This window comes from Girardinichthys multiradiatus, chromosome 22 (assembly GCF_021462225.1).
Source record: "Girardinichthys multiradiatus isolate DD_20200921_A chromosome 22, DD_fGirMul_XY1, whole genome shotgun sequence".
NCBI classification, from domain to species: domain Eukaryota; kingdom Metazoa; phylum Chordata; class Actinopteri; order Cyprinodontiformes; family Goodeidae; genus Girardinichthys; species Girardinichthys multiradiatus.
Window position 1 is genome coordinate 19114995 of NC_061814.1, and position 16733 is coordinate 19131727.

General features: G+C 39.1%; 1 protein-coding gene across 1 annotated transcript in view; it reads right to left on the reverse strand.

Annotated features, from left to right (window-relative positions):
• The window catches only part of LOC124859636 (ankyrin-3-like), a 115617-nt gene that overhangs the window by 74191 nt on the left and 24693 nt on the right, over positions 1-16733 (reverse strand). Inside the window, exons 2-6 of the mRNA XM_047352527.1 lie at positions 9641-9742; positions 9427-9525; positions 6021-6119; positions 5108-5206; positions 2886-3071 (exon numbers count right to left, since the gene is read on the reverse strand). Of these exons, the coding sequence (XP_047208483.1) occupies positions 2886-3071; positions 5108-5206; positions 6021-6119; positions 9427-9525; positions 9641-9742 (585 nt within the window). The remainder of the gene's footprint in view (positions 1-2885; positions 3072-5107; positions 5207-6020; positions 6120-9426; positions 9526-9640; positions 9743-16733) is intronic.

A 16733-nucleotide genomic window follows, 5' to 3' on the forward strand; every position in this document is an offset into this window, starting at 1 on the left:
AGATACTCCTATTAATGTTGTAATTTTTTTTATATAATTCTTGATCATCTTATTAATATCATTATTATTATTATTTGCTGTCTCATTTTGAAAGTGCATGTCTCTGGTGGTTTTATGGCCATCCTTCTGCTTTTAACCTGATTTTAACACTAAACTGTATGAGTAGTGCTCTCTAAATAAAGTCTGATTGACTGATTAAACCTTTTAACAATCTGACCAATTTATTGTTTAAAACAACTAGACTGAACTCCCAGTTCTATACATTTTAAATGGGAGACATTTCCTAGGCATATATAATTATTTAGAACAGATGACAAAATAAAACAAAAAAAATAAAGAAGCTGCAAACTAGTTCCTGAAATCTAATTTTATAAGACATAGGCATTAGCAAAACAGGTGATTCATAGATGTTTGTGCACCCTGAGTATATGTGGTCTGGTAAGATAACGACACTACAACTATAATCAATTTGATATATTTTACATTGATATTCAATGGTAAAATATGTGGGTCTGTAACAGTTTACTCTAATCCTTAATAACCCTTCTTCTATCTGAACATTATGCAAATGTATTTACCACAAGCTTCAAGTCAACAATGCCATTTTTGGGTGAATCATACCAGATGACTGTCAGGCCTGCCAATGCCAGAAACAAAGCCAACCAAAACAGGCACACACAAAGGGGCCCTGGTTATCGCGGAAGCAGCGTCATGTTAGCTTGTTGCTTTGGTCCCATGCAAAATGCTTTAAGTGGACAGATTCAGGATTAGAGGCGCAGTGTCTTGCAAAGGTATCCATATCCTTTGAGCTTTTTGTCATGTTAAGAGCACAAACTTCAATGTATTTCATTTGTATATTATTTGATAGATCAACACATAATAGAGCATAATCATTAAGTGTCATACCTTTGTATTCTGCCCCCTTTGCTCTGATATCCCTAGATAAAATTCAATGCAAATAATTATCTTAAGAAGTCAACTATATACCTAATGTATGTTCTACCACTGTGCAATTATTCTCAGTATCAATACAGCTGATATATCAGTAATGAGCGTTTCACGGATTTGACCTTGTCAAATAAAAAGCTGTTGCTAAAAATAGCCTTTTAAAGTCATATATGTTGTTTTCCACAAGCCATGTATGATGTTTTTGCCTTTCATGCAAAACATCATGTGTGGCACCAACTCCACAGTGAAAAATGGTGGTGACTGCATTATGTTTTGGGGATATAAGGAATCTGTGGTAAGACTTAAAAACACATGTCAACATATGCTCTCCATCCCATCTCACTGAGCCTTTTTTTGCAGTAAAAAATGGCCAAAGGTTGTGGTCTCTATTTGCAAAGTTGAAAGAGACAAAACTGTTGAAGACTTGGACCAGTAACTGCAGCAAAACATGGTTCTGCAAAGTATCAACTCAGGTTTAAAATAGCAAAAATTGGGTTTGATTTTCTGCTTCACAAAATATGCTACTCTGTATTGGTTTCTCATAAACAAATCCCAATGAAATACATTAAAGTCAAAATGTGAAAAAGCTCCAAGTGGTATGAATCATTTTGCAAGGCACTTTATGCTAAAGATCTCTAAAAACTAACAGACCAAGCACCTGTCCTAGAAAGCAAGATGTTTTACAGCTTAAAGGGACTGCCATGCAGGTTATAGACAAACTGCAGCTATTCAGTGGATGATAACCACTTTGCATGCGATCACTGGTTATCATGTTAATCAGTTTCATGGACATAGACTTCGCTAGGGCACATAAAGATAACAATTCTGTCAGGATTCACAAATAAATTTACCGGAAAGAGAAACCTTGGACATTTTTGGTCACCATGAAACCATTGAAATCAAGGAAAATCTTGATACCCAAGCCTCTAGCTCCAGATTTATCTCTGTTTTGGTATAAACATGCTTGTTTTCTTTCTCCATGACTTGAGGTATACATAATGACGCAATGAAGAGGAGGAAGACATGAGCTAAAATGGAAAAGGGGAATATTATATAGGGCTGCAGAAACATAACTGCATTGGATTGGGGGCACTGAAGTGATTGTCGTTGGTTTGTATGAACTGCAATGAGGAGACTACATAATGTACATATATATATATGTGTACCTCTGTTGTTCTATTCACCATCATCTACAGAGCCAGGCAAAAGAAGAGAGAATAGGTAGTTAGAGAGAAAAAAAAAGCAGAAAGAGCCTCAGTTTGCATGAAAAGAGGAGGAGCAAAGAGGAGAAAAGGAGCTCAGTGGGAAATTATTTACCCTGAGTCAAACTCAGATTTGAATAAGATTTCAGCATTGCGACTAGTATTCTGAAGCTTAAAATAGTTTTCCTGTAGAATCGTATGTTGTATTTGCAGTACTGTGAAAAAGTTAGAAACCGCCACCGTGCATTATGATAGGGTGGGGTTAGATCTTCAGAGCGCGAAAAAGAATTTTTGATCAAGACAATATAAAAGATAAAGGAGTCACTAAAAGAAAAATCCGACTTTTTTACTCGAAAGTCGGATTTTCCAAATTCCTGGTCAAAAATACAACAAAAGCGCCACCTGAAGTCGGAATTCTCACTGGGAAAATTGGAGACCAAGTTCAACATTCCAATATGGTTGCCATGCATAAAGTGTATCTAATTAAATCTGAGTCATTCATATTACTGCACAAACTACATTAGCAGCTTTTGCTTTTTTCTCCTTTTTGCAAAAAATAAATAAATTAATAGAAATAGAAAATATATCTCTGGAACAAGTTCTGATAACAAGAAAGAGGATAACGTAATAAACAAAATTAGTGAAGAAATCCAATGTCATCTGTGTTTTAAGCAAAAATATTGGACATTAAAATGAGCAGCTGACTGAAGGACCAGCATGCTCTGAGCTACACACCTTGGACTCGACATCGGCATTGTGGTCGTTCTGCAGGAGCAGGGCCGCGGCCTTGGTGTCGTCCTTGCGGGCAGCGATGTGGAGGGCAGGGAGACGCACCTTGCCCTTTGTATCGTTCTCCAGTAGCAGGGAGACCACCTGGTCATGGCCCTGCTGGAGGGCCACCGCTAGAGGGGTGAAGCCGTCCTACATACGAGGGGACAGAGAAGGTCAATAATGCCAAATGGATAAATGCATCACTTATAGTTCGACTGATAAAGAATGGCAGGTTGTTGGTGGTTAAGCAGGTTTAAGGCAGATTATTTAGAGATGTTTACTCATATCTCACATGCTTGGGTCATGTGGCAATGAGACACAAAATATAGGTTTAACAAATGAAGTCATGTTGAATTTCTTTAAAGACAGAATTTACATTTATAGTGCATCTGCAGGAATTTAAGGAATAGTTTGGATATCTTAAAATGAAGTAATGTGAAGTCTATTAAAGTTATTTTTAAATTATTTCCCCTTACCTATAATAGAAAGAAGTCATATTGCAGTGTGTGAAGAAAAGTAAATAAATCCTCAGAACAGTGGAAGGCTAGGTTAGATAGTTAGTGGATATTAACCCTTTACATTAAGGATGGCCAACTCGGGTGTTCTGCAGGTTTTAGGTTTATCCCTGCTACAACACAGTTGAATTATTGACTAAATTACCTGATCAGTATGTGACCAAGCTCTGCAGAAGTTGACATTGACAGAGGCTGTGCAATGAACCTTTTTGAACCAAACTCTTGACATATCTCCTTCAGCGGTCTCTTCCTCTTTTTGTAAAGTTGTGGTTGTGCAGCACTGCCAGTTGCACAGCTATCGCTCGCTCCTGCGTTTTTTCTGCCTAGAACGCTGTTGCCCATGTCATCCCAAGAACATCACCCACCAGTCACATTTCACCAGTACTTCAACAGCTTCACTAGCTCCCTATTAAATACCACCTGGAATTCAAAATCTTGCTCTATACTTTTAAGGCCATCCATCACCTCACACCTTCAGAACTTTCTGACCTCCTCCACACTTCCTCCCTGTCTCTTAGGTCAGCCTCCTCTATCAGCCTCATTGTGCCTCTTGCTCGTCTGACCACTATGGGATTCAGGTCCTTCAGCCGATCTGCACCGTGCCTCTGAAATACCTCCCTCCTGACATCAGAAACACTGCCACTCTCTCTTTTTTAATCCCAGCTTAGAACTCATCTGTTCAGACAATCATTTTTTACCATGATTAGCAACATGGTCCTATTATTTTGTTCCTGATTTTTTATCTGATTTGTTTTAACCTTTTATTTCTTTTTACTTTTGTAAGGTGACCTTGTGTGCCCTGAAAGGCACCTTTAAATAAAATGTATTATTATTATTATTTAATATAGGTGAGTTGTTAAGTCTGTAAAGTTATGTTTTCTCAGTCTAACAAGGTCATTGTTGCTAAAATAAGGTGGATGGAGGCTGCCAGTTGTATCAATCCACATGATCGGCTTCCAAACCTCCATGACCCGGAAAACACAGGAACATATGATCGAACAGTCTGTTGCATATGGATAGATACCACCCTCATTCTCCACCAAGATTATTTTGGTTAGCGACATGGCGTTGTTCGTCTGAGAAAACAGAACAACCTCAACAACAGTCTCTTGTGAGGGTGTAGATGCTTAACATCAACTAATATTGCATTGTACTCATAGCATTTCAATATTTTCACTTTGAGTTGTTTTGAGCATGTGTTTGTGCGCATGAACGTTTATGAGTTCCACAGACTGAGCAGCGTTAAATCACGGCAGCAGCGGTGGAGGAGAGGCAGTGAGCAGAGCGGACCTCGTCTCGGAACAACTCAAGGTCACTCTGCCTCCACCAACATGCACTACGAATCAATGAGGCTCTGCCATGGCCCTCATGGCCCCCAGGAGGAGAGAAGGAAACAGACAGAGTGAATATGTGAGACAGAGAGAATGAAGGAAAACTCAGTGGCAGAAAACAGCCAAGAGGATGAGGGACAGAAGGAGACACAGGAAGGTATGGGGTGAGTGGGGTCAGGAGAAGAAAAGGAAGAGAAGGAGGAAACAAAGTAGGAGAGGAGATGAACGTGGTTAGTACAGTAGCTGTAAAGATCACAAGTGACTGAGGCAAATGCATGGAGACATACTGTACGATACCACTGACACAGAAACACACAACCGATGTGCACGAGCATTTTACCTCGGTGGCGATACTTTGGCTGGCGCTGTTCTCCAGAAGGAACCGCACCACGTCCAGGTGATTCTCCTGAGCTGCCATGTACAGAGGAGTGAATCCATTCTGCACGCAGCCCAGAGCAAAAAGACAGACACTCAGCTATTTCCAAACATGTTGGACCAGACCTTCGCCTACACTTACAAATAATTCACATCAGATAAATACAGTGAGTTCTGTAAGATGCGCTGAAACTGCAGCTGTATTTTGTCCAGACTCAGTGTACTTTACTGATGACATCAGTGACAAAAATCAAGAGAAAAAAAGATCCACATGGGTAGTTTGAAGTTAAAGCTTGTGTGTTGCCTTTGGATCTCGCTGATGTAACAGACTTTAACACAAGGGTGTAAATCTAGTACTTAAAAGTCCCTGTCCTGCAACCTTTAAGTGTATACCTGCTTCAAAACACTTCAATCAAATGACTGAATAACCCCTCAACATGCCATCACAGTTCTGCAAGAACCTGAAAATGAGCCATTCATTTTATACAAGTGTGCTTTAACAGGGATGCATCTAAAAGATGCCACACAGTAGCTCTCAAGGATGGGAGTTGGATACATCTGTTTCAAAGGAAGCAGTGAGAATGAATTTCTAACTGAGAAGAAGTTTATCTTTCTCACCTTGATCTTACAGAATTAAATGTAAAATACATGGCCAGCAGTTTTCAGCAGAGGCCTAGTTGGCAATATATCAGCTCCTGTCTTTAAAAACCTTTCCACTGAGTGATTCCCACAATGTCACTGACTACCTGATACACTATCAGCCCAACAAATGTGAGCATCACTGAAGTGTGATTACATTATATTGGCTTTAGGTCAGCAGAGCAGCGGCACCTCAGTGCCATTTTATATTTAGGCGCATGTTCGCGTGTGTGTCCCACCTGCGATTGTGCGTTGACATTAGCTCCATTAGTAACCAGCTCTTTGACGACTTCCGCCTGGCCAGCCAGTGAGGCTATGTGTAGAGCAGTGTTTCCTTTCTGGATTACACACAACAACCAAGAGAATGCATGTTAAGCTTGCCCACCTGTCCCACCATTTTGCTTGTATGTGTGCTACGTTTTTCCACTGTAGCTTGCATCCATGTGATCTAGTAAATCCCATTCCACAGATCACATGCTTGAACTGGTATTTGGACTCTGGCATCCCCCCGGTTGCTCTGCCAACAATGTTTTACTTCCGATCCTGATATCCCACACATAAATGAGACTCGGCCTAAAAATAAAACCACACCAACCTTCTATGAAGCTGTCCAGGTCGGACTGAAGGCAGAGCTGACCCTCATGTTGTCCTCTGGATATATGATATGGGAATGTACTTTCGCACAACAGTGATTGGTCACGTTTACTGTGTTCAGTAGCAGTGAAATTAAGCACACATCTAAATTTTAAAGCAGACTAATAATAGAACAGAAGAGGCAGAAGTGACTCTTTACATGCAATGCCTTGTAAAAGAAAACAATACATGGTCGATTTTTTATTTACAAATAAAAATCTTAAGTGTGGCTTCCATTTGTATTCTGTCCCTTTTACTCCGATACCCCCATATTAAATCCAATAAATCCAACTGCTTTTATTGGTCACCAAACTGGTAAATAGAGTCCTGCTATGTATAATTTAATCTTAGCTGTTCTGTGAAGACCTCAGAGGTTTGTTAGAGAACATTGGTGAACAGACAGGATCATGAAGACCAAGGAGGACACCAGGTCAAGGATAATGTTTGGAGAAGTTCAAAGTGGCATTAGGTCATAAAACAAAATCTTGAGCTCCCCCAGAGCACCGGTCACTGGACAAGTACATTGAGTCCTCGCATACATAGTGAGTGGAAAGAAGAAAACTATTGTTGAAAGAAAGCCATACTAAGTCACAAGGACAGGGACTCTGGAGGATGACCCTAAACATACAGTCGAAGTGACGATGGCATTTTATAGACCAAAATATATTTATGTGTTTGAATGGAACAGTCAAAGTCTGGACTTAAATCCTGTTGAGAACCTGTGCTATTAAATTTTTTTTCATTGACGCTGTTCATCAAAACCAACTGGCTTGAGCTAAGAGGAATGCACAAAGATTTAGTCCCTAGACGCGTGAATCTGGTAGAGACAAACCCCAAAAGGTTTTTAGCTGCAATTGCAACCAAATGTTGATCCAGGGAGGTCAATGCCACCCCTTTAAAATGTGTTTTGTTCAAACTATTTGAAAATTATGCATAATTTTGATTCCACATCAAAATAATGCATTACTATGCGTTGGTGTAAAAAAAAAAAACAACAATATTATTCAAATCAGTTTACTCTGGAGTTTTGACACCAGTACTCAACAAGAAAGGATAAATATTTAATTGTAATCTCCATCTGTCTGACAATCACACCATTCCAAGCATTTCGAGGAGTCAATAAACCAAAGACAAGCAATTATTTTATTCTCCCCCCAACTAGAGCCCAGCAATATCAGAAGGGTGGCTACGCAACAAACTTAAACCATCAAACAACCTCAGAGACCTCTAAATCAAGGCATCTTCACTATTGGCAACAAAAGCTGCACCAAATCACAATATATGATGACATTAAGATGCGTGCAGCATCCAAACTAATCCCTGAGAATCCTCAGGGTCACAGTACAGAGATATTTTAATTGGAGATTTTTTTCCTTGATCTTAAATATTTTATTGCGTCTCATGTTTATGTCAGTACCAGGCATGAGGCTCGCGGCAGAGATGCTGAACCAGCCAACAAATTGGGACTAAAAAGCCTTTAAGGTACAAATATGAATAACGTTTCCATTGGCTCTGTTTCTGAAACCATTTTCACATTAGAATAAAGATGAGGTCATGGAGCAGACTGTTTTTTTAGTCCAGGATATCTATTTATGCAGCACGTAACGTATCCTGCCTCTGCTCCTTACCTTTGCCTTGTTCGTTTCATTCAGTGGTGAGAAAAAGTATTTGTTCCTTCACATATTTTATGCAGTTTTTTTTTTTTGTATTATTAAAATGTTTCAGATAAACAAATTTGAAACTAAAACAGATAACTTAAGTAAATACAAAAAGCAGTTTTTAATGATGACTTCATTTGTTCAGGAAAGCTAATAAACCAACCTGACTCTAACAACTAGTTTTGAAACCCTTGTTGGAAACAATCAAGCTTTTGCAGTAACGGGCAATGAATATTTTGCAACTCGCTGGAGGAATTTTCCTCTTTGCTGAATTGTTTATTTTCACCCACATTGGAGGGATTTTGAGCATGAACAGCCTATTTAAGGTCATGCCAGAGCATCTAAATTGGATTTAGGACAAGACTACGCCAGTTCAAAACCTTCATTTTGTTTTTTTCAGCCATTCAGAAAGGGTATTGCTGGTGTGATGAGGATCATTGTCCTGTTGCATAAGCCAAATTTGTTTGAGCTTAAGGTCATGAACTGATGTGTGGACATCCCCAGACCATCACACTACCACCAGCTTGTTTGAGTGTATAACATTCTCTTTTCTGCTCTGCTGTACAACTTTCCCAAAGTTCAACAGATTTTCTCATCAGTCTACAGAATATTTTTACAAAAGTCATTGGGATAATCAAGACTTTTTTTTTCCGGTAAACAAGCCTTTGTAAGTTTTTCATTTTTTTTTTTGGTCAGTAGTGGTTTAACTGACATTAACGAAGGCAAGTGATGACTACACCTGTTTTGGGTTCTTTGGTGACCTTGTAATGAATTGTTGATGTGCTCTCGAAGTAATTTTGGTCATCTGGACTCTCCTAAGAAAGTTCACCAATGTTTATGTATTTTCTATTTGTGGATAATGGCTCTTACTGTGGTTCACTGAAGACCTACAGCTTAGAATGGGCTTTGTAAACCTTTCCAGACTGATCAGTGACTTTGGTTTTAATTTGTTCCCTGAATTTCTTTAGATCTGGGTATATTGTGTTACTTTTCAACATCTATTACACTACTTCATGATGCCTGGTTGTAATTAAGTGAAAATGCAATTTGAAACCTGCATTTTATAGTTCCTGTGGTCATCCTCATCTGATATTCAAGTTTTGTTGATTATTGGAAACACAAGTGTGACAAAAAGCAAAAACAGAGAAATCTATAAGGGGGAAATACTTTTTCACAGCACTGTACATTTTAATTCAACAAATCACATTGAATATGTATTCTGATATAAATGTAGGAAAGGCAGAAGAAATCCCCAGAGGGGTCGTTAATTAGAGAGACTGCTTTGAACTCTAACAAAAACAATGTTTTGCACTGAATCCAAGCCCACTTCCATGGGAGACTGGGTGTGCCTTACCTTTGTGGCTGCATCCACAGTAGCTCCAAGCTTCAGCAGCTCAGCAACAACCTCTACATGTCCCTCTTTGGAGGCCAGATGAAGAGAGTTTAGGCCATTCTGAGAGAGGAACATTATTTGGAGTAGTTAGTTGCCATTGCTAAGTTTATTTTTTTATTTCTTTACAGATGAAATGAGGCTTTTGTATCAAGGTTAGTATTTTAGTAAAACATACCTGATTGCAAATGTTAATCTCAACCCCAGACTTCAGGTAGTCAAGGACCTTTTCCAGGTTCCCCGCCCTGGCAGCTCGCAGGTAACTAGCATTACTGTCAGACTGGAGAAAACAGGAAAACAAAGAAAGTAAAAAAAAAAAGAACAAGAATAAAAGAAGAGTGATGCGAGGTAAATATCCAACTGACTCTGCTGCAATTATATATTCAGAAAATAAAAGCAGAAGTATCACTGTACCAGGTAGAACTCTGTCATTATTTCTCAGACGTCTGAAGACATCTTGTCTTCAGACGACAGATAGTCACAAAAATGGAATCTAGTTAAGTCCGCCAGCTAGCATTTAAAATGGCATTTTAGGAAGTCCTCCACATCGTGTCATCCCAAAAGTCTTTCTCCAACCTCCATCAGATCCCACACAGTCTGTTATTTCAGCTTTGTTCCATCCAAAAGTCTCAGATTCCCAAACGTCGGAAGTTCAGTGACCGGGTGGACCTCCCAGCTGCCACAGAGCCCTTCTCTTTTCCACACAGATCACCAGCGAAACAGTCACTGTGCTACGAGGAGCAGCTCACTCTCTATTCTGTTTGGCTGTCCTCTATCCCAATACAGAAATAGGTCTTTGCACACCAAAATAAAATGATGAGGTAAGCATGTTTGCACCCCTGTATAACAAACGTAGAGAGCATGAGGGGATACAGAAGAGGAGGAGAGAGCCGAAGAAACAAAGATGTGGAGAGGACTAAAAGAAGAAATGAAGGTTGTGCTTTCTGACTGTGTCTACTTTGGCTCCCAGGACATTAGATATGACATAAAATGACACCAAGCAAACTCTGCACATTTTTCTCTTCTTAGCAGCAGCATTGCATGGAGTGTTTTGTAAAACTCAGCAGTGGAGCTGTTGAGATCAGGAGAGAGAACAGCTCCTTCATAACAGAAGCTTAAACCCAAAATTCCCCTGAATTATCAAAGGTCCAGACTTGCTAAATATAGGCTAGGACCCAGATACGCTTAGAATGAACTCAGCTGGGCCAAACTGGACAATCCAGAGTTTTGTCCTCCACCTCCCCCTTCTGCTGAAAAACAGTGGCTCAGAGCCAAAATGTGACCATGCTAAACATCCAGCATCAGATTTTTCCACTGACAATCTGTAAATAAATGTGCAGGAGGAAAATATTTGTGCTAATCTGTTCATGTGCAGACAAACAAATTAAATGGCAAATGAAGCAATGCTAACTGGAAGCAGAGTCATTTCCTGATTACAAGAAATCATTAAGCCAAATCTCATATCGCTGCGGACAATCAGCTCGCATGTAGACATTTGTTCTTCCTTTTTCCATATCCTCAACTCCCAGAGGACGGTTTTATGGACCACTAATGATGCTTCTGCTCTTATGGCTATGAGAAAAGTCAAGGTTCAAGCCTGAACTGAGATGATCTCTGAACTACAAAAACAAGATGTGAGCAGATGCAATAAAATCTTCTAACTTCCAGAGATCTGAGTGATCAGAAGTGAATAATAAAACTATAAAGAAACATGTTCTAATCAAGACTGCAGCTAGATGAGTGTGACTGGAGAACATTGAAATCTCAGTAACATCAAATGCCTCTTTCTGCATTCCAAAACCGATGACAAACACTGTGTATCACAAAAGTTTCTCCAGCACGGAGTTACAGGGCCACGCAAAATGTTCACGCTTCTTAATGTGATTCAAATTTTCTCATATAACAATTACAAACTTGAATGTAAAAATGAAAACTGTTTTGTGTTGGTTTTTGCAAGTAAAAGTAGCAAGTAAAGCACGCATTTGAATCTAACCCCTTGAACTCTGAAAGCCCTGAATAAAATCCTGTGTAACAGCCTATAGAAATCAGCTAATTAGAAATTTCAGGCCATCTGTTTGTTTAATTTGAATCCACTCTTACTACAAGGCATCAGTACCACCAACTATCACACACATTCCCAATAACATACAATTAAGCATGTTGGGGCTTTTTTTAACAACAATGTGAAAACGTTTAGGGGTATGAAAACTTTTGTGAGACACTGTAAAAGCAAAACTTAGAACAAGATGTGAAACTGTAGTCTAAAGAATAAAGACATCTTCTGATAGTCATGGACACTGAAATCTAGAAGTAGTGCCCTTCGTATTGACATTTTAAAAACATTTTGTCTCCAGTCCAGCTTCTGCCCCACCATGCTGTCACATCCACACATTTCCTGAAGTAAACTCTCTGCACTTTTAATGCCCTGTTAAGATACCTCTGTTCACGGCGTTATGTCTACATGTTGATATCAGTGTGATTCACGGCACAAGTGGTGCCCTGCTGGAATGAAAATGTCACTCTGACGACAGAGCTAAAATATGCCACACGTGTGTTTTCATTTGGCTTCACTACTTTACATTCAGCATTAGTTTTGAAATTGTGCATCTTGTTTTTATTTCTCACCTTCCTCTTTGGATGTTTTGCATGTTGCAGAGTTACTAAGAACTTTTGTTTCTCTTTAAATGCTTTATAATTCGAACATATGCTTGATGAAAAGAGTCAATATGTCTGCTGAATAATCTCATTTAAAGCTTAAAAAATCCGATGTGGCTCAGCCAAGATTCTCACGGCTGTCTCAGACTTTTAAGCGGTTTTATTTTTCCACAGCAACACTTTTTTGCAGGGAAAAAATGCTCCTTTACAAAGCAAGGAGTAAAGAGAAGCAGAGACGGAAAGTGTTGCAACCAGTTTGCTTTGAGACTGTTAAATTTTATTGTTGTGTTAGAATACTTGCCCTAAAATTGCAAAGTAGGTCTTTGCATGAAGCTCAACTCTCAAAACATTCAATTAGTTTGTTGTATTTCTTCTTTTTTATTATTAAAGTGAAATAAAGCAAATGTTTTGTGTCGAGCAAAGAAAAAATGTTTCAGTAACTTTTCAGATGACTAAAACTCAAACTTCACAAATTATTATTTCTCCATGTGACATTCCTCCTACAGCATTATCTGTGGAGTACTTTAAGTGTTTTTGCACATCTGAATAGGTGCCTAAACCCAAAGGATGTCCAGTGTTTTACCGAACTGCAATGCATGCTTATGGTGATGCACCCTGAGTTTAGCATCCAGGTGTGTGACCCACTGAGGCTTTGTTGCTGTGTGTCAACAAACCTGCAATCAGTGTAAAACCTGCTGACAAGCAAATTTACAGGTAACAGTGCTGAACAAGAGGAATACATGGCAAACACTAAGAGATTTATGTTTTACAGTGCTTGATTCTTTAGATGTCAGGCAAAACGTATAGCGTTATTGAAGTAACAGACATTATACTGTTACGGAAACATAGCAGAACATACCGTAATCTGGGTTTTCAAAAGCTATGTAAATCTTAGGGTCTCAGAGCAGTTCTTTGGTTATTATTTATGAGATTGTCATTGTTTTTAAAATGGTCCTCTATATAATACACAGCTATCTTCACTTCTTTACACAGATTAAGTAGATTTCACCCAGAAGCACTCCACTGCTATTGCCAAATTACGCCTTCAAATCTGCAGAAAAGCGTTGAGACTAACTTCAAGAGCCCATCTACAGTCCATCCAGAATGAGGACCTTAAGAGCCTTGTGTGAATGGAGAATTACACACGACAGGATGTGAAGTGGAGAAATATCATTAGGTGTGGACAGATGAAACGTCAAAGAGAACTGGGCCATTAAAATTGAGGTTAAGCCTGATGGAGAGCATTAATCTAGTGTTAGCTGGATGGGAAAGGATGAGGGAGACAAATCTGACACACATGCAATAAATTACAAGTGTTGTTTTCAAACTTGACTCAAAACAGCCACAAATTCAGGAAAATCTCACTCGCTTGCACTCTGTCTTTAGAGACCACTGTCTGTGTTTTATTTTAAAAGAAAAACTAAATGCTGAAGCAAATCAGTTGTCCTGCAAAGAGTTTTGTGTGAACACTTTGCTGGACTTTCATACTTCACAGACAGTTTTAACAAGTCCTGAAGATACTGTGTGATCCTCTGGAAATTTTAATGACTTGAGTATTTTTATTTGATTTTGCTTTTATTATCTTGATGGCATGTTTCTGTTTTCACTTTGATTCTAGATTATATTTTGCATCATTATTTGATTTTATTAAATTTATTAGATATTAGTTTATATTAAACGGCCTGGTAATGCTGTAGCATCTTCTTACTTAGCAGTTTACTTTTTTATTATGATGATGATAAAGATGATGGGTATTGCAGTAATTATTATTATCCATGTAAAACAAACGTATCCCTGCAAACAGAGTCAAAAGCAATCACTGTATTTTATTTTATTTTTACATTTCATTGATGTATTAATTGGAATTATCAATTTGATTCCATTCATTTTTCTGGTTCTCTCCATTTCTCGGTTTGTTATTTTTATTATTACTTGAATTATTGTAATTAGGTTCTTCTTTTGCTTTTGTGCTAAAGCTGTCTCACAATTAAACACTCCAAACCAATATTAATTAGGTATTCAGATGCCAAGCAGAATTTGTTTTATGTTTTGAGTTAAAAAGCAATTTAATTTCTACTGAACCGCCCTTGATCCTCTTCCACTCACAAAATCAGCACAATTAAAGAACAAAGGCGCTTTATTACGAAAGTCTTCAAGTTACTTCTGTGTTATGTATCTACATGGAGAAAACTGTAAGTTAAATAAAACCTTACTGATGTCATCACAGTAGGCTCTGCGGGAGCTTAGAAGAGAAGAGCCAGACCAGCAGCTGTATTGTTTAACTTTATCCTCTGCTCTCCTGACAGGACAAAACTCAGAGCTGCACAGAGCTGGGAGCACAGAGTGGCATCAGGGAGAGGGCGGCATCAACCAGCAGTGCCAAACCACTTCATCACAACAGCAAACATTTTATGTCACTTTTTCCCTACTCCGCCCTGAACAGAATCTCGCAGACTGCTAATTTCCCCCATTCCTGCCAAGGTTAAATACAGTGGAAAAATATGGTGGAAAATTAATCTACATAGTGCCTTGCAAAAGTATTTATACTCTTTTAACTGTTTAGTGCATAATTGTGAAGCGGAAGGAAAATGATAATTGGCTTTCCCAAAGCATGATGCTGCCACCACTGTGTTTCACCATGGAGATAGGGTATTTCAGGTGATATGTAGTGTTAGTTTTCCTCCACACAAAACTGTCTGCATCGAAAAAAAAGCTCAATATTGATTTAATCTCACCAGAGCACCTTCTTCCTGTTCCTTGTAAAGTGCTTTGTATTGCGCTTGTATATTGGTGTTATATAAATTAGTTGAATTTAATTAAAATTGTACATATGTTCCTTAGAAGATGTGTGGCAAATTGCAAACATTTTCTTATGGCTTTCTTTGAACAATCACTTTCAACCACTATTCCATAAAGCCAGATTTGTTTGCTGTGTCCCTTTCTTATCAATTGCTTTCACCAACAGCTTTCTTCTTGCCAGTATTCCATAAAGCCAGGTTTGTGCAGGGCACAACTAATAGTTGTCCTGACCACAGAATCTCCTACCTGAGTTGTGGATCTCTGCCACTCCAGAGTTACCATGGCCCTCTTGGCTACTTCTCTCATTTATGGTCTTCTTGCCAAGTCTGTCAGTCCAGGTGACCAGCCCTGTCTGGGTAGGCTTGCAGTTTTGTTATACTCGTTATATTTTCAGATGGTGGAATAGACACTGATCCATGGGAAGTTCAAACTTGGGGATATTGTTATATAACCTAATCCTGCTTTCAACTTATCCACACCTTCACCCATGGCCCATTTGGTGTGCTCTTTTGTCTTATGTTGTGTCTTCACTGATATTCTCTAACAAACCTCTGAGGCCTTCACTGAGCAGCTGGACATTGGAGGTGGATCCCTCAGTGCACAAATAGACCTTGCTTCCATTTTAAAGTATGATGATGTTTATGTGCAGCTGAGCATGAAATCAAGAAAACAGCTGGGCTGGTTTTTGATCAAATTAGAAAATAAGATTAAGGTTGCCTAAAAGTGTACGTTAACCAGGTGGTTACTAAATAAGTATATAATCCAACTATACCTATACTCTTAAAATAAACATGCATTTTTTTCCCTAATCTAAAAAACAAGAAATAAGAATACACATTTGCATATAGTACGCTGTTTATCAGATCAACTGAATTTCTATGCTCACAAACCAACACAGTTGGAGTCCTTGTGGTTTTTTGTATACATGCATTCATGTTAGTTGCAATTATAATAGCCTACGTTTTTCTCTAACATTAAGCCAAAAGAACACCAATACATCAAGTACATACCGCAAAAACGGGTAACTATTAATGATAGCACTACTTACATGGGTTAGAAAAACTGCAACCTCTTCCACAGCCATGTTCAAGTTCTTTGCCTCTTTCTTTCTCTCCTCCAAATAACGAAAAGTGAAACCTGAGATTAGAGTGGTCATGTGGCCAAGCAGCCAACCAGTCATCTATTCAGCCTGTCAGTGAGCTCCTTTCTCAGCCTCACAAACGTCTCTCCTAGCCGGAGTAAAGTGCACGGAGTCATTGGCACAGGTGACAGAGTATGCAGGAAAAACTGCAAGCAATCGGCTGGGCTCCTTTCTGGGCTCCTTTCACTTTGTGGTCGATGCACGTCAGGACAAGGGTTGAAGGGAACGTAAAGAGGTGAGTATTAGAGGGCAGAAGAAAAGGATCGTAGAAGGTTTGCTGAGGAGAGGGGAGTCTACTTAGCCCTGCTGTAGTGAGTAAACAAAATGCTCACATTCTAGAAAGGATGCACACCAAATCCCTCTGCTGCCTCTCCTCCTCCCCATCCCTTTCCCGTGTTTCTCTTTTTCCTTAAACCTGTAAACAAGAGTAAATCCCTGCCTCTTTCCAGACGCGGTAGATGGTGAAGCCAACTTACCATAATAGCTGACCCTTCTCCATCCCTCTCAGCCTCCTTTCTCTTCTTCCTCATCTTCATTTACTCCGAGCGTATGGGGAGTGGGCGTCTGAGGAGGGTGTCAGTGTGATCTAGATATCCAAGGTTACAAACAGCAAGAGGGGCCAAACCAAAATAGCACCCGGAACAAATACTTTTGCTAAAACACCCCCTGGGTTATC